Source organism: Lytechinus pictus, chromosome 8 (genome assembly GCF_037042905.1).
Source record: "Lytechinus pictus isolate F3 Inbred chromosome 8, Lp3.0, whole genome shotgun sequence".
Classification (NCBI taxonomy): Eukaryota; Metazoa; Echinodermata; class Echinoidea; order Temnopleuroida; family Toxopneustidae; genus Lytechinus; species Lytechinus pictus.
Genome location: NC_087252.1, coordinates 33474144 through 33493525, shown reverse-complemented (window position 1 = coordinate 33493525; position 19382 = coordinate 33474144). Strand labels below are relative to the sequence as shown.

Sequence of the window (19382 nt, the reverse complement as noted above, 5' to 3'; positions counted from 1 at the left end):
AATTATATTAGATGGCTTTTCTTCATTTGATACCCAAAATATTCTCTTGTTAAATCTAATATTAAGCTAATCACTATTCAACCAATATTCCCTAACTCATGGAATATTTCTGGTATCCTGTTCTGAGCCATCCAACACTATTCATTCACTTTTACCTCTATGTTTGCATACATGTACATTCATCTTGATTCCTGTTCAGAGCCATCCAACACTAATCATTTACTTTTACCTCTATCTCTGCATATATTCATCTTGAATACAGTAGTGCTTGTATCAGTTGTCTGCCATCATAGTACCATCATAATCCATTTAGAACATAATCCCAGACTATTGCCAAGCCTCCCCCACTCTGGCAAACCTGTTATCATTCAAAGGAAAAAGAAAAAAATTTATATATATATATATATATATACATATATATATATATACAGTGCGTCCCAGAAAAAACAAAACCGAGATTTAGCGATGATTTATCATAACTTAATCACAAATAAAATAGACAAATGACCTACCAATGTAAATCTTAGAATCTCCTCTTTCATCTGATATTACTTCCATCATAATCCATTTAGAACATAATCCCAGACCATTGCCAAGCCTCCTCCACTCTGAGAAACCTGTTATTATTCAAAGGAAAGAGAACAAAAATCTATATAGAGTGTTCTAGCGACGCATTAAAAACGTGAATTTTAGTCTGCATGAATTGCCCGTGCAGTATCGGCGCGTTTCCCTAAAAAGGACCGAAATCCGACGAATATCTCATAGGCTCCTGTACAAAATTTGCTTTTGAATATGAGAGCCTATTCAACAGTTATACCATGGTCACATTTGTTCTACGGCGGCTGTACGGCGAGTCGAATACAGCCGTTTTATTAATTTTGATTCAAACCACCTATATGTAGTTTGACAAAAAATGTTAAAACGGCTGTTTTCGACTCGCCGTACAGCTGCCGTAGAACAAATGTGACCATGGTATTAAGGGCGCGTGCGCGAATACGTGAAATATACATCGTGTACTACAATGAAAGCAATGCGATGTGCAGCATAGAGCACAACTACGCTCGATGACGTCATAATGAACTACATGCTCTATACAGCAAGTATCTTTCAGATATATTGAAGGTTGACTTTTGATCTTGATGTGGTAGAATGTCATTCATGTCATGTGATTTGTACAATGAAAGCAATTTGTATTTCATGGGATTTGATCTGGATTTCAAATTCTAATAAGCAAAATTTGTCATAAAAGTTTACTGACCTGAAGTTTATCAGATCTTGGCAAAGGGATTATAAATTCTACTTGCATAATTGCTGATACTCCACAAACCTTGTATCCTACTTTCAAAGAAATTTAATTTTGATAATATTTTGACAATTTAAAATCTTAATCTATGCGTCAGTTTTTAATGTTGATATAAAGTATATCCTGTGTTTACCCAACTGCTCTTTGACCTTTTCATGTCCAAATATTCATGTCAAATGTCAAATAATCAGTGAGATTTGATTACACTTATATCTCAAATGCATGAAATATGACCTCATCATGACATCATCATCATGGGGAAAATCAGTATAAATCTTGTTTCTACTAAGACAAAATGGAAGAATGAACTTGAAATATATGTCCTTAAATTCCATAAATACACACATGTATGCATGGGCATCGATCCGCTTGTGCTATCTATTCATTAGGGGGATGGCGCTTTGTATTATTATACAAATAGCAAATAGGCATGAGAGCGATGATGCAAGATTTTGCATGAGGTGAAAGAAAGATGCTCTATGAGCGTCTCTTTTTTTCACCAAATGCAAAATCTCGCACCATTGCAAGAATAAGAATATTCGCTATTTGTGTGCCTCAGAATTTAGCAAAAATATGAAAAAAAAACAAAGAGTTTTTCCTTGCAGTAATCTCTGAAAAGGGAGAAAAAAATTGAAAGCAAAAACAAAATCCCACAAGCGTACATGACCTTGGGCAGCATTGCGCATTTAGCCAGTAGGCTTATACGCATATTGCACCTTCATTTTTACTGAGCGCAATAAATTAAATTGTATTGTGACGTCACCTCCTAAAGCCGTGCAACAATACATTTTGGATGGTACGTCTTGTGTGCGACGATACAAATGTTTGACATTCAGCCTCCCATTTGCTCATGTAAAACAAGCTAAGTAGGCGTTGTACAATACCTCATATTCCCCCCAGATGAATAGAATTTTCTGCAGATCGACACCATTGAATGTATGTAAAGTGTACATACCTCACTCTCCTACCTGAAGTGTGTGTGAATATTCTACCTAAATCCTCATTCTGATGTGGGCTTTGATCTTCCTGCTGACCCTGATAGGATAGTAAATATAAGAAAGAGTGATTGTTATAATAGGTGTTGATAGCATGCAGGTCCATATACATATCCGAACCTACTTTGAAATTAAGGTCAATTGTAAAAATATCATACATCTAGATCTGGTACATTAATGTAAACTTATCTTGGTTAAATCATGAAATCTTAGCTCAAAATTGATAATTCTGAAGATTACTAACATAGAAATGCATATGTGGGACAGTGTCTTAGTATTTCTTCGAAAAATACCTGACATTCGATAGAGTTCTGTGCTTATTTTGCTCATTTCTCAGCAATTAAGCATTTTCTTCCAGAGCTATTTGGCACATATTTTTCATTTATACATTGCACATACAGACACTTTGGTGGTAATAATATTGGATTCTCAAACTCATTTTGAGATCATTACCATAACTGGTATTTCCAGTATCTTTAACAAACTGAAATTAACCGCTTTGTTATTGCCCGTAAAAGAGCAAAATTTGTATATGATTAATAGCACGTTTAAATAGCAGATGAGCATAATTTCTTTTGGTATGAAATCTTGCCTGAAAGGAGAAATCAATATGTAACATGTAAGCACGTTAAAAATGAAATTCAATACATGTTCCTTACTTCCTTTTCAAAGTACAGGCATTGAGAGCTAGATTATAATATAGGAAGTCATAGATACTGTGAGCTTTTGAAATAGATTGCATCTTATAAACCCTGTTCTTCCACAAGAGAAATGACCAAACAAAAACAATGAATAATTTTTTCACTCATGAACAGAGCTGAAAGATGACAAGTACTTACTACTGTTCACGATGCGTTCAGCCAGACTTTCCATAAAATCTTCGCACCGATAAAGGCAACGTGTGATTTTCTCAAAAGTCAGTTCTTCACTTGCCTCCTCTTCTGTTATGAGGAAACGGATGAACCTTTTCAATGAGGCAAGATATCCAAAGGCTGTTTCTGGAGCCATGTTCCAAAGCTTTGAGACTATCCTGTATGCACACAAATATGAAATCAATATTTGTATGAACGTAGCTAAGTCAATGTAGTAGCACATCATTTAGATAATCTGCTCTGAAGTATCAAATGAATATTTGTATGAACGTAACTAAGTCAATGTAGTAGCACATCATTCAGATAATCTGCTCTGAAGTATCATATAAATATTTGTATATGTATGAACGTAACTAAGTCAATGTAGTAGCACACAATTGAGATAATCTGTTCTGAAAAAGTTACTTCTACATGTATGTCTACCTAGGCTATGATTATTCCATCCAACTTGGCAGTTATTGAATTATGTAACATTGAGTGTATTTGGGATTTTTAAACGTCTTTGACAAGAGCTAAATCTCAGTCGGTGAACCTTTTACCTATCAAAGTATGTATTATATTCAAAGATACCCTAACAAGCATTGGTGGTGAAATTCCTCTGTGATGTCACTGTAACCTTGCTACCGTAATAATGGTTTCAGATGTGGTACTTAACCCTATCTAGGCCGGGGGGGGGGGCCTTGGAGGCCCCCCTCAACGAATCGCGTGATATTTTTGCCGCGCAAATTTTTTTTACTGCGCCGCTCGCTGACTTTTTACTTTCAAGTCTTGCGCAACTTTTGAGACCAATTTTGCATCACCCAGGTACGTGGTTCGGAAATTACGCAACATCATGTAAGTGCAAGTTAGACCAAAAATTGCTAAAAAACATGGTTTTGTGTACAAAGTCAATGCAAGTTGTGTTTTTAACCAAAATTCGGAAATGTATGATTATCTATAGTTTAGCTGGTCTAAATGTATTTATTTTATGTTTTTTATGATCTCAGAAGAGTCCCCAACAAATTTCATTGAAAAAAACAATGAATAACAAAGGGTAAAAACAAAGAAATACATAAGAAATTGCAAAAAACAATATAATACATAAGAAAATGATTTGATATTGCAATTTTTTCATGTATACTGGCTAAGAACACCACAAAGAGTTTCTGTACCATAAATAAGTTAGAGGAAAAAAGTATGATTTCGTATACTAACTATGCATAAATTAGCGTAATCACTTAACAGCGATTCGCATGAAATAAATTACTATAGAAATTTGTAGATTAAGTCCCAGGCAACCTGCATGCCAATTTTTCGGTGCGATCGCGCAATCAACGGCCGAGATCTCAAGGCCCCCCCCCCCCCCCCCCCCGGCCATATGAACTCCCAAAATACCCCGGCCTAGATAGGTTTAAAGCAATTAATCACCTATCTTGGGTGACGAGCCAAACTATCTCTTCCTCTGCAAGCTATTGGATGAATATCTACAGCTTTGCTTTAGAAAGATAGTGTCATTCAATTAGACTGGAAAGTGATTTTTAGCCCATCACATTTACCAAGGTAAGGTTTCACAAAGCTGCAAAGTTATGCATGAATTTACCCACGACTGGAACATGTTTACAGGTGCCAAATCTGGGGAGCGTTTCATGAAAGGACTTGTCGGATGTTTTATCCGACAAGTCCTGTTTTATCCGACAGTTACTATAGTAACAGTGCTTCTCAACCAATCAGATTCCAGGAAAGTTGTCAGATCTGACAACTTGTCGGACGAAAATATTGATGAAACGCCCCCCAGGTTAATATGGATATATCGCAAGTTATTTGCAAACGTCATTCGTAACTCACAGACAGCTTTAAGAAACATCCACCAGCAATGATACTTACTGATTAAGAACCTCCTTCTTTGTAACCAAATCTAATCCCCCGGCCCACTTCAGCATCCTGGTTATTTGTTTTCCAGAGTCTTCCTTCCTGTCATCTTCACATCCTGCCCTCTTTCTCATCTTTCTACGATGCTTCACAAACGCCCTGACGAGCTCTTTACCGTAGCTATTATTTGGTATCCCTGTGTATGGATGATAAATGCAAGTTGAGTTGTTGCAATTATTTATGAGCAGGCCATTTGTACTATAGGTCGAGATACCAGTCAGTTTTATTCACTGGACCTGAAACGAAGCCTAGTGGTTGTTTCATAAAGCTGTTCGTAAGTTAAAAGCGACTTTAAGAACGACTGGTGAACCTTTCTTACGCACTAGATAATCACCAATGAACACTTAACGGTGAATATCGTTTACAAGAAAGGATCACCAGACCGTCTTAACTTATAAACAGCTGTATGAAACAGCCCCAGAACATTGAAAGCCCCATATGTGATGAAGAATTTTAAAGCCTGAAATGGCCTGAAATTGGGACGTTATAAAAGCCTAAAATCAGACAAAATCATGAAGACTGGTATCTTTGTCCTCCAATCTGCAATTTTTATGAGTCCCTGCATGCAGTATGCACACATATAAAAAAATTGAAGAGCTTTCATTATTACTAACTGACCCTATCCCCCCACCCCCTCTGTTACAGCAACCAAACATTCTGGGGGGTGTGGAGGGGCTAGTTGCTTCAGATTTCATTCTATGATGATATAAGTTCTAGCTTTGATATCAAACTTATGGGGTGTTGCAAGAAACTTGCGATTGAACGCAAATCGAACGCAACTCCCAAAATTGAGCGCAAGTCTTCTGATTATACGCAAATCTGCTATTGAACGCAAGTTACGCTCAATCCTGTTGCAAGAACAAGTTGCGTTTGGTCAATTGAACGTAGATCAAGCGCAAGCTTTGCACTCAATTGCAACTCAACTTTCTTGCAACGTCCCATTATATGCTTTTCACACTGCATTTCCTTAACCCTATACTATCCTTAAACCCGGACTATCCTTAACCCCATGCGATCTTTTTTTTCGATTCACACTGTCTTTCTTAACCCCATACTATCTGCTCAACCGTGGTTAATGCCTTAACCCCGGACTATCCCTCAGCTCATGAATATTGATGACTTTACTATACAGAGCGTGATTAACGTGCAATTCGACTTCTGTGATTGGCTAATGCTTAGCCCCACTTTCCTTAGCCCTGTTTCGTTTTCACACTGCATCTCTTAGCACCGCAATTGCGGTGCTAGCACCACAATAAGCCGGCTAACCCTGCTTTTTTGCAGGGCCAGATGGTACCGTACTATTTACCGTGCTAGCCCACTTTGCTAAAACGTAGTGTGAAAACGAAGTGGGCTAAGCTTAACCCCGGGAAATTATTTTCTTTGCGATTATAAATGATTTTAATGTTGATTTTCAATGTAGCCAAATAAATTTAATTCAATCCAATTCAATTTTCAACAGTGCTGAATCATTAGAATAGTAGAGAGAGGATTGATTAGCTTCAATCAAACTTATTTTAATAATTCAGGAACTAAACAACATCCTTCAATGGGAGTGGTGAAATATTCATCCGGACATTTTTGTCCCTTTCTAAAGGCCACCGCACACCTTACGACCCAACTGGTCGGCGACTGGCTTGTGACTGAGTGAGGGGAGATGAATCGCAAGGTAGTCATAAGCCTCGACACCGCACACCTTGCGATCCAACTACCCCACTGTCTCCGAGACTCACTCATGCGCTTTTTGCTTTTTGCCATAACAACTGAGAAAATGCACTTACTACTGCGTATGCGCATTGTTTATCATATACGCGTCGCACAACTTGCTGTCTGATTGGCTGGAAGTTGGATGGAGCTTGCGATCCAGTCATAAGGATTTGACACGTCCAATCCTTCCGAATTTCCTTGCGACTTGTCTCTGACCGGTCTGCGACTATTAAGCTGACAAGAGCTGTGACGTCACATCTCCCGTCACCCAGTCGGGTCATTAGATGTGCGGTGGCTTTAAGATTTCCTGATTCTCAACATCATTAAAAATGAAGAGAAACTGCCAAGGTGACTCTTTATTATTACCAAAACATGCAGGCGCTTAAGGACGTTCTACAGTTAAAATGAAGTCCATGCCATTTTCACCAAATTTTGCAGAGAGTTATTCTGGTATCTATGCATTATGAAAATGCAAAAAATAATATAGGTTCATGTGCTTAGTTTTTTTCTACGGTTCTTCAAAGTCACCGTATTTGAATGATATGCAATCTTGCGCAATTAAGAGAATTGTGCCTCTCTTAGACCTCATGAATTCACCAAATGAGTTTAAACCACCTTTACTCAGTGGGTACCGCATCAAACTTCATCAAGTTTTCAAGATATATAACAAAGTGTATACCAAAGTAAGAGAACGTCTTTTAATTGGTAAAACTATATCTATTTGGAGTCAGCAGCGCCCTCTTTTGGCAAGAACGGTGCAAAAAGTCAGAAAAAGCAAATCTTCAAAGATGTGAATCTACTAAAAAATTTAAAAAGTATTTTGTTAGCTGCACTTTTTTCAAAATCCAAGTCATTTTCATCAAATTCTGCTACATTGTAGAGGAATGCATATCAAAGGTGTAGGAAAGTTAAAAATATAGGGTCCATGTGCTTGTTTTTTAACTATGAGTGTCCAAAGTCATGCAAGTTGAAATGAAAATCACAGAAAATGCGCCCAAAATGTGCAAAAGTCTAATAATACCGTCTAAAATGCGAATGGTTCAGTTGTTTTGCCCACGAACATTCAAAATCCATGTCATTTTCATCATACTCTCTAGATTTGTGGAATATATTATGAAGACATTAAAGTATTAAACTATTTGTGTCCCAAGTGTTGCAAGTTGGAATTGAAAATTGTCAAATTGCCACCTCGTGAGTTCAATCTAAACAAACAAAGAATAGTCAAGTGTTGCATTGCATTGGGGTTGCATCTTCATTATATGTTTTACCATAGAGCTATTAGGCCTATATTTAACCCCGTATTAAACAAACCCTGTTCTATATCGTAGAACCCGCACTGAAAGTAATCGTTTTTCTATTCGCCCTTTCCCTTCATGCTTGGCTGTAGACAGAATGGTGGTGGCCGTCTGTTTAGAGTTTTAAATATTTTTGGTTTAACTTTTTTTCCAATTTCTCCTCTGTACTTTGTGAGTGGAGCCAAAGAATCTGAAACTGACTGAAACATTCAGGAAAGATAAAAAACACCAAAATATTGAATTAGGGTATGTTGTATTCAGATCTCTTTCTGATGGTTCTCCTGATTTTCTTTCACCAATCCACTTCTTTCTTTCTTCTCTCTCCTCCCTCCCCCTTTCCTTTGGGGAGGGCCAAGGATCGTCAGTATACAGTAAGCTGCGCTAGCGCCTCGCTCTAGTTCCCGTATTTAGTACGCCAAGCTATATATGAAGGGAAAAGGTGAATAAAAGAGCTACAATCTACATGAATAAAAATCAAACTCCGCCCTTGCCCATATCTGGGATTCTCGTATCTCTTTTAGTCTTGGAGTAGTTTCAGATTCATGACGTAAGATTCCGAAAGTAAGCCGTATTTGGGCAATCCTTTGCTTCGTCATTCACGTCCGATAATCAACGTGTCTGAATCCTTATCCACGTATGATACAATCATGGAGCTGTAGCTCAGTATGATATTCTTATCCTGTATGTGCTATCGCTAATAGTGGATTATATCTGAAACTAATACAGAGCGCAAGCGTGTCGCCAGCCGGCTAGCATCGGCTCATTGAGGCTGCACGCACCGTTTTGCTTTCTACTCAGCTATACACACAGTACTGCACTTTGTTGATACAGGGATTTCTTGATACTGCGCATGCGTCATGACGTATTCATCAATATGCATGATTCGAACGGTGTTCTAATATCAATTTATTTTTTAACCCAAGGGCGTCAACAAGAATGTTCCAAGGATAATAGGTTAACCGAGATCTGTTATAATAAATGTTTAACCCCTCAATATCATGAAAATAAAGAAGTTATGCAAGTTTCTTTTCCGTGATAAAATAGAGCAATAATATAGGTATTTAATGAATGTAATAATTTCAAAATTGATTCATTGCCCTTGTCTGAGATCAACCAATCATACACATTACACTATACCTTCAATGGTGTAAGGTAACTAATCAGACCACTACAGAAGAGACTATCAGACCTAATTGATAGTAGACCAAGTAGCTTTAATGGTGTTAAGTAATTAATCAGACCACTACAGAAGAGACTATCAGACCTAATTGATAGTAGACCAAGTAGCTTTAATGGTGTTAGGTAACTAATCAGACCACTACAGAAGAGACTATCAGACCTAATTGATAGTAGACCAAGAAGCTTTAATGGTGTTAAGTAATTAATCAGACCACTAGAGAAGAGACTCTCAGACCTAATTTATGGTAGACCAAGTAGCTTTAATGGTGTTAAGTAACTAATCAGACCACTACAGAAGAGACTATCAGACCTAATTTATTGTAGACCAAGAAGCTTTAAAGGTGTAAGGTAACTAATCAGACCACTAGAGAAGAGACTATCAGAACTAATTGATAGTAGACCAAGAAGCTTTAATGGTGTTAGGTAACTAATCAGACCACGACAGAAGAGACTATCAGACCTAATTGATTGTAGACCAAGAAGCTTTAATGGTGTAAGGTAACTAATATGACCACTAGAGAAGAGACTATCAGACCTAATTGATAGTAGACCAAGTAGCTTTAATGGTGTTAAGTAACTAATCAGACCACTACAGAAGAGACTATCAGACCTAATTTATTGTAGACCAAGAAGCTTTAAAGGTGTAAGGTAACTAATCAGACCACTAGAGAAGAGACGATCAGAACTAATTGATAGTAGACCAAGAAGCTTTAATGGTGTTAGGTAACTAATCAGACCACGACAGAAGAGACTATCAGACCTAATTGATTGTAGACCAAGAAGCTTTAATGGTGTAAGGTAACTAATATGACCACTAGAGAAGAGACTATCAGACCTAATTGATAGTAGACCAAGTAGCTTGAATGGTGTTAGGTAACTAATCAGACCACGACAGAAGAGACTATCAGATCTAATTGATAGTAGACCAAGTAGCTTGAATGGTGTTAGGTAACTAATCAGACCACTACAGAAGAGACTATCAGATCTAATTGATAGTAGACCAAGTAGCTTGAATGGTGTTAGGTAACTAATCAGACCACTACAGAAGAGACTATCAGAACTAATTGATAGTAGACCAAGAAGCTTTAATGGTGTTAGGTAACTAATCAGACCACGACAGAAGAGACTATCAGACCTAATTAATTGTAGACCAAGAAGCTTTAATGGTGTAAGGTAACTAATATGACCACTAGAGAAGAGACTATCAGACCTAATTGATAGTAGACCAAGTAGCTTGAATGGTGTTAGGTAACTAATCAGACCACTACAGAAGAGACTATCAGATCTAATTGATAGTAGACCAAGTAGCTTGAATGGTGTTAGGTAACTAATCAGACCACTAGAGAAGAGACTATCAGACCTAATTGATAGTAGACCAAGTAGCTTGAATGGGGTTAGGTAACTTGTCAAAATTCTGTCTTTTTACAGGAAGCCAAATACAAGGGAACCAAATGTCTTTTCGTAGCAGCTTTCCTGCATTTCACACTGTTTTGTCTTTTAAGAAGAGGACTGGTCATACAAGGCTGCATGCGGAACTTCCAAACGAAAGAAGGGGCTTTGACTTACGATAGAGGTTAGACAGTCTTGTTTATCATGTGATTTTTAATAATAATAATGATAGCATATTTACCCAGGGTAGCCACTTCATTTCCGAAAACTGTTCCCCCAACGGGCCCTGCTATTATTATCATTTAAGGGGCCCAGGACGGTATGTACAGATCTTGGATTCCCCTCCCCATCCCTGCTGTCCTCTTCCTAACTCTCTCCTCCAAGTAAGTAGGGTTAATATACATACCTTCTGCCTCTTCCATCCTGTCTTCTCCAGATTCTTCAAATCCATCACTTCCGGTGCTGAATTGTTTTGTCATGTTGGCTTTCGTCCTGTGCTCTTCTGTCTCGTCTATTGTCCTGTCCTCTTCCGTCTCGTGTAGTGTCTTGTCCTCTTCCGTCTCGTCTATTGTCTTGTTCTGTTCACTAGTGGCAGCTCTCTGGGCCTCTAATTCTGGTGAGAAAAACAGGTAGAACTAAATCAACATACTGTCACACTTAAAAATGAATTTGCTTCATTAAAGAGAATAGTTGTTACAGTGGTGTTCTTTCTTTCTATAAAGATGTGTGCTTCATATAAATATTACATGAACATTAAGAAAAAAAAAGAGTTGAAAAGTTTAATAAATTTCAAACATATTGAACTTATTATGCTACATGACACCCCCTTGGCCCTCCCCTGTAAAATAAGCATGAATCACTAAGTTGTTCTTGTTACATAACAAAACTGGAAACATACCTCTTGCTTTCGCAGTCAGAGCCTTCGTTATTTTTGAGCCACGCTTCTTGCCATGGATCTTCACGATATGATTATCAATCCTTTGTGTAATTGCAGGACAAAGAGGGCATTTCAAAAGTTTCCTAATTTTGTTTTCGCCATTTGCTTTCAGAACTGGTTTCCTTGAGGAAGAAAAAGGACAAATTATATTAATTCTAATACAAATCATGGAGGCAGTAGTATGAGATGCACTAGGAACAGTTTCTAATGTGGAAAAAAAATGAAAAATGAAAATCCATAGTTTATTGTTCAAAATGAAATCTGCAATATGAATACTCCACAAATTATTTTTGCCAAATTGATGGTGGGCCCGGTAGTCACTGTGCAGCGCCAGATCGGTAAAACACTATTCCTGGCATTGTTGAAAAGCCAAACAGGGTAGCAGCAACTCCAATATTTTTTACGTATTTTGGTCTGACAAAGCCGAGGCTTAAACTCTCGACCTCCCGGTCGTGAGACAGATAGTCTATCCTAACTGTGACAATACAATGCTACAGCAATATGATGTATATCTAGTATATGTTTTATAAGATGGTGATGTTGATCCTTGTTTTTCATTGTACCATACATGCAATAAATCATCCTCATCTTAATTCCATGACCAGTCAATACAAGTAGTCATTAGTGCTCGTCATTGGATAATAAATGACCGACGCATTTCAATTTTCGTTGCAATCACGCGATAGACAACCGAGATTGATTACAACACCCCCACCCCCACCAGTCTTCGTAGGCGCCAAAATAGCCCAGTCTATTTAGGGTTTAGCCGTTGCTAAAAGGGAGTTACTGCAATTAATAGAAACCTGCAACTGATTGCAAGTCAAATTAAGGTCCCAAAATAAAAAGAAAGTCCTTCATTTCAGTGCAAATTTGCAATAGATCAGTGGTCTGCTTCTTGCATCAAAACGTGTAAATTGATAAGCTTTAATCGCTAGAGGGTATTCATTTGTCTCGCAATCTACTATGGTCAACAAGGAAATTCGTGATCACTCTCGCAAAAAGTGTTCACTGGCTTTCTAGGAAATTCGTGATCACTCTCGCAAAAAGTGTTCACTAGCTTACAAGTTCACGAGCTTTCGAGTGCCGCTGCAACTCTTTATCAAGTGACGAAAATTATCTGATGACGTACTCTATTTATACCAATCTCCAGGACCGTACGCACGAACGCGAGAACAATAGGTGGGCATTGATAAGCTTTAGTTAAAATTGATTTTTAAATCTGCATCAGTAATTTCTCATTGATTGCAAGTATTTTCTTGCAACAACCTCTAAAGAGTCACACTTAAGATTCCCCATAGCAAGCAGTACACGATGTATCACTTTATTGGTCATACAAACATGCTTTTCACACTGCATATATTTTCCTTAAGTTAACCCTGGGAAATTGGTGGAGCTAAGAGTCGGGGAGGGGGGGGGGGCCTTAGCCCCACCAGTATCCAGGGGTTAGGCTTAGCCCTCTTCAATTTCACACGTTTTAGCAAAGTGGTTTTTCACGGTAAAAGTAAGGTACTATCTGGCCCTGCATAAAAGCAGGGTTAGCCAGCTTATTGCATTGCTAAGAGATGCAGTGTGAAACAAAACCTGGCTAAGGAAAAATGGGGCAAAGCATTAGCAAATCACAAAAGTCAAAATTGTAGGTTAATCGCGCTCTGTGTGGCAAAATCATCAATAATATTCATGAGCTATGCAATAGTCCGGGATTATGGCGTTGACCCCGACTAAACAAATAGTATGGGGTTAAGAAAGACAGTGTGAAACCAAACAAAAAAAAATAGTATGGGGTTAAGGACAGTCCAGGGTTAAGGATGGGGTTCAGGAAATGCAGTGTGAAAAGCGTATAATAGCATGAGAAGCATACAACTGCATTTTTTTCATTTCATTTATTTTCCTCCATTTTACAAAATTTCTTCATTTTTGTTAACAAAAATTCACATGAAAAAGCGATTTCCATAAAGAATATATATATATATATATAACTTATGTGTACAGAGGAAGGCGTAGGTCCCTAGAAGCACATGCTTGTGACGGGATACGCCTGTGGACAAATATATACAATACACAAAATACAACACAAAGATAAGAAGGGCTAGGAAAAGAGAAAAGGGAAGAAAACGGGAAGAAGACGAAGACGAGAGAGGGAGAAGTGAGCAGGAAGGCGGGCATGAGTTACCGAGTAACGAGCAAATGGAGCGTACAACAATTTATGATGGAGAGAGAGAGAAAAAAAAATTATAACGCCGCAACAGTTGCACATTATTTATGTTAACTAAAGATCAAAAGGAATATAAGGTATGATATTCAAGCATAGGATGATAAAATCATTTTTTTAATTTTAAATTTTAAGCTAGTTGCTGACAATAATTTTTTTATGTAGTCCGGAAGATCATTCCATATTTTTGGGCCAGAATAACGGATGTTGTGTTGAAAGATAATCTTTCTGTGTTTAGGAATATATATTTGGTTATTTGTTCGGGTATCAAAATGATGTATATTTGATACATGTGTAAAGAAATTACGAAAATTTTCTGGAGTTAGAGAATTTAAACACCTGTACGTAAAATTACATTGCTGAAGTTTATTGATGTCGTTTAATTTCAGCAGTTTCTGGGAATGAAATAAAGATTTCGTGTCTGTTGGTGGTATGATGTCGTTCTCAGAAATTATACGCAAAATTTTATTTTGAAGGGAACATAATTTTTTAAGATGGGTTTGGTATGTGTTAGCCCAGACCAAATTACAATAATAAAAATATGGCAGGATTAGAGAGCAATATAATGTACGTATGACCGGTTTAGGAAGATAAAAGCTTAGGCGATATATAATTCCGATATTTTTCGCTACCTTGTTTTCAATTTCATTTATGTGATGTGACCAAGTTAAATTACTGTCAATGATAATACCAAGAAATGTTGTATTTTCAACTCTGGGAATAATTTGGTTATTAAGCCTAACTTCTACATGATTAAAATCTATATGCCTTGTAGAGTTACGGAATATAATGTAATTGCATTATTTGTAATTGAATGTGAGTTTATTTCCACTGAACCATTTACAGACAATACTCAATTCGGTATTAACAGTTTCACACAAGTGGTAAAGTTTTTATCAGAATAATAAACTATGTTCGTATCGTCAGCGTACATGATAAAGGAAAGAAGGTCTGATGAACGGTACATGTCATTGATAAATAAAATAAATAAGAGCGGGCCAAGTAATGACCCCTGTGGAACTCCGCATGTAATTGTCCTATATTCGGACTGAACAGAGTTAAATAAAGTACATTGCTTACGATTTAAGAGGTAACTAGTGAAAAGATCAAGGGCAGTCCCACGAATACCATAGTTATTAAGTTTTGATAAAAGTATAGTATGATCAATCGTGTCAAACGCTTTTGACAGGTCAATAAATATTCCAATCGCGAATGAATCGCGTTCAAAAGAGTCAGTAATTTTATTAGTTAATTCAAGGAGAGCCAGTTCTGTTGAATGGTCACTACAGAAACCGTATTGAGATTTAAAAAGACAATTATTTTTTTCAAGAAAGTTGTAGGCCCTTTTATAAATACCGGTAACCTTTTCCAATATCCGACCACATGTTAAAACCTGCGTATTTCCTGTTTGAGCAGGGGACAATTGCACAATCAACGATCGGCCTTTGTGTCGCTCATCTTTTAAGATAAGCTGTATATGTGGGATATTTCTGAAATTTATGATAAACAAATAAAAGTGAGCTTTTAATAATAATAATAATAATGCTCAATTCTTGTATAGCGCATGACACATAGCAAAGCATGTCCTATGCGCTTAAAGAAGAAATAGTGTAAGGTAAGAATAAAGTCATCAAGATATTTATATTGGACCATTAGTTCAAAGTTGGTACTTTATGCATTGAATAGATATGTTTTAAGGGATCTCCTGAACCTACATAAATCACTTTTAAATCACATTTTCATACAATTTTATGAGATACATCATTCTATAAACAATAATTTCGTTGACTCTAATGGACAAATCAAATTTGTTTGCAGGTAATATGTTAAAAATGCGTTTCACACGGCCCATTGTATTAAATGGACGATACAAAGACATTTCTTGCAAAGACCGTTTCCTGGAATCGGCCCCAGGACTCTATCTAAGTCGCACTTAATTTTTTTTTACCCTCCCCTCCCCAACCCAATAATAAACTTACTCTCTGAGCATAATTTCTCGGTATTCATGTCTCTCTTGTAGTGTAAGATTAGCATGCTTTCTGGTGATGTGCATGGACATGCGTGGAATCATCATCCCACACAAAAAACATTTGCGTATCCTCCTTCTCTTCTTGCCTTGAAACAAAATAAATAGAAGCAGAACAGATTAAACAGACACTCAAACATACACAATGAATTGTGCATTGACAGCAACAATCATGGCACTGTCCAGATTGAAGGAGAAATATAACTAGGCGGTGAAGAGGATATCGACATATTGCACTTTTATAAAAACTTCACCCCTTCAAACTTCAAAATTTAAAATTCCAGGTTCCCAAAGTTTTTCCAGGCAGATTTTCTGAACCAATTTGCAATACCTGACCTGGGTTCATGGTTTCGAAGTCTGCAATGTATCAAATTGCGTGTTGAACATAAAATTGCTGGGGGATAAAAACGCAAGTTCATGTACAAATTTAATGCAAATTCTGCTTCAAACCAAAATTCACACCATTACATGAAAATTATCATTATTCTTCCAAAAAAAAAAGGAAATTTAAATTCTTTTATTCTAATTTTTTGTATTACCAAATTTGCTAGAATGGCCATAAATAGTGTTTAGACCAAAACTTTTAACAGTGTATGCTCCTTTATTTCTTGATTAAAAACTAGCTCTATAATTTCCAGAAAAGCAATTATCAAAGAAAATACCAAATATTTTGGAAAATTAATTATCAGAAATTTTAATCACTGAAATTCTGTGTGGGGGGGGGGGGGTGGGTCTTGCCCATCCCCCTCCCATGTAAGATTAACTACAATAGCCTGGCCTAGTATGAACATCCAATACACAATAGAGAAGCCAATTACAATGAAGTATTTAGAGAGAAAAAAAGTATTTTGTGGGGAAAAAACCTTACTTTTTATGCAACTGACAGACATGACATAAAATGAAACAAGGACTCAAACTTCAAGTATTTTTCATTAATAAAATATCAAGCAATTAAGGTTGTGAAGATAAATGCCAGTTTTGGTAACGATTTTAAAATGAGTACATCCAGAATCAAATAAAATGGCCACCTATATATCTGTTTACATTCTTGAATAAAAAAATTGCACCACAGGATGCTGGAACAAACTGTAAAAATAAAAATGACAACTTAACCATAGTGTCACCATGTAGCAGACTTACCCTCAGTATACTCAGCTGACGTAGTTTCCCGTTGATATTGATTGACTTCTGACTGTAAATAAAGAAAAGGGCATGATTTCATACATTGCATTTTCAGGCATGAAAATTGGGTATGAAAAAAAAAGCTGAAAGGGTTTTGGAAATGTAGTTGACAAGACGGTGGGCAAAGCCCACCGGGCGAGCGGCTTGCCGCTCGCTGCTAACGGGTGGGGTCCAGGGGGCAACGCCCCCTTAAGCTCCTGGGTTTTATCAATTTTACAACTCCAAAAACCTGTTTGAGTTGAATGATTGTAATGAAGTATTTATATGGATTTTTTGTCCAAAATTCAATTAAAAAAAACTAAAAAATACTAAAGAATAGCAATAGCACTTCCCTGGTTTAAAAAAAATTGATTTTTTTTTTTTTTTTTTTTTTTTTTTTTTTTGGGGGGGGGGGGAAATTCAGCAAACAAAAAACGCGGAAATCCGCGGAAACGCGGAGAATTTTCATGCCTGCATTTTTCATTGAATTTCATTTACATTTCAAGGGGAAAACAAGATACTGTAATAATCCTGGAAGTGTTTAACAAATATTTAAGTATGACTTAAAGGGGAATGAAACCTTTGGAACAAGTAGGACAAATAATGAGAAAGTTATGAGCATTTGAATATTGCAATCTCTAATGCTATGGAGATCCTCCCATTGGCAACGCGACAAGGATGTGTGATGTCACACATGAACAACTTTCCCTTTGATGGACTATGAAATACCCTGAAAATGTGTCTTTTTGCTTTTTCGTATTGTGATACAAACTCTTTATCCATGATGTATTGTTTAAAAATCTGTATTACATGCCCTCCTATAGAAAGAATACATGTTCTACTGATAGATATGTAATAAAAGAGGCAATTTAAGTGAAATATATACTCAAGTAATGGGGAGAGTTGTTCAAGAGTGACATCACACATCTTTGTCGCATTGCCAATGTGAGGATCTCCATAGCATTAGTGATCACAATATTCAAAAGCTCATAATTTTCTTATTATTTGTCCGATTTTTCTCAAACTTTCGTTGATCTGTTTCTTTGATTTTTCTGTTTTCACACAAGCTATCTTGGTCCAAAGGTTTCATTCTCCTTTAAGTCAAACTTAAATGCTGATGAATACATGATATGCAATGTGCGATGATCTTATTGATAGATACACATTAGTACCCGTCCTCAAGACACAATCTGACCAATGCAGTAAAACCTTTCTCACCGTACGCAACTCGGCATTTACATTGTAAGTGCTACCCTAACACCCCCCATTTCAAAGGAGCAAATTGACCAAAATAGGTATACACTCGTTTAGGTTTATAAACAATTGATAACAATTTTTTGTACAATGTAGCCCTATATGATTGACTTTCATTCTTAATATTGGGATCATTATACATTTTTGTTCTTTGCTAAGTTTCCTATTACATATCATAAACCCTTAAATTGATATCAATACTGGAATGACAAACTGGAAATATGGTCACAAAGCAGAATATGCAGGGATTTCTTTTTCTTCAATACAGTACTTGACAGGATATTTTAAACTCTTACACCATTGATTACCAGTTTTCAGAAGTTTTCAAAGGTTTTGACCAGTCAAAACATGTATAAATGTAATTTGTTTTGTGTGTGTGTGTGTCTGTTTGTGTGTAAAATCATAAATTGTAGATCAATGAGACATAAGAATTAGTGAAACATAACAACAACAAATAATTATCCCTAGTCTGAGACAGATAGATATTCTTTAAAAATTACCTGCACTTGAGGGTTTGCACTCTCATAACCTATGAAATAAAATTTGAAGCAAATTATAAATAATAAATAAATTGTAAAATTAAATTTATAATTTATTCATTCCATTCTCATAACATATTTACACAATTATTACAAACAATGCATACACGTATGTACATGTACATACAAATATTAAAATTGAAACAATAGTGAATAAAGAATGTTCATCGTGTACAAAGATTGATAACGGAAAAAAAAACCTTTGGAAAAGCTTGATATGACTCACAAAATTATGTATAATTCACATTAATATTTTAGAACATAAATTATACATCAGAAAGTTTTGAAAAAAGTTAAACAACAAACGAGACAAATGTTAAAACCTGCATTGTCTATAAGGCCCCACCCCCCCCTTAAAAAAGCACATACTATGCCCGTCTGTAATGCAGAAAATGGAGTTATTGGTCAAGCAAGAAAAGTGAGAGGTGGCAACTTCACCTTTGACCTTCTGATCTCAAAATCAATAGAATTGCTAGTAACTATGCTAGTATCATACACACCAAATTGTATGAGCCTAGGTTACGTTAAACTAAAGTTATCGCTTTAACAATGACTTCAGAAGAAGATGAAAACATGTCAGTGTGACCTTGACCTTTAACCATTTGACTGCG

At 36.5% G+C, this 19382-nt stretch overlaps 1 protein-coding gene across 4 annotated transcripts in view; it reads right to left on the bottom strand.

Moving 5' to 3' along the window:
- Positions 1-19382, bottom strand: part of LOC129266497 (uncharacterized) — a 32529-nt gene that overhangs the window by 5982 nt on the left and 7165 nt on the right. The window contains exons 3-12 of one of the 4 annotated variants that reach the window (XM_064103956.1): positions 18733-18761; positions 16958-17009; positions 15771-15906; positions 11544-11704; positions 11052-11258; positions 5034-5214; positions 3138-3328; positions 2259-2338; positions 513-617; positions 230-358 (exon numbers count right to left, since the gene is read on the bottom strand). In XM_064103956.1, the coding sequence (XP_063960026.1) occupies positions 2304-2338; positions 3138-3328; positions 5034-5214; positions 11052-11258; positions 11544-11704; positions 15771-15906; positions 16958-17009; positions 18733-18761 (992 nt within the window). In that variant the 3' untranslated portion in view covers positions 230-358; positions 513-617; positions 2259-2303. The remainder of the gene's footprint in view (positions 1-229; positions 359-512; positions 618-2258; positions 2339-3137; positions 3329-5033; positions 5215-11051; positions 11259-11543; positions 11705-15770; positions 15907-16957; positions 17010-18732; positions 18762-19382) is intronic. The other 3 variants (XM_064103957.1, XM_064103958.1, XM_064103959.1) reach the window with 3 other exon arrangements.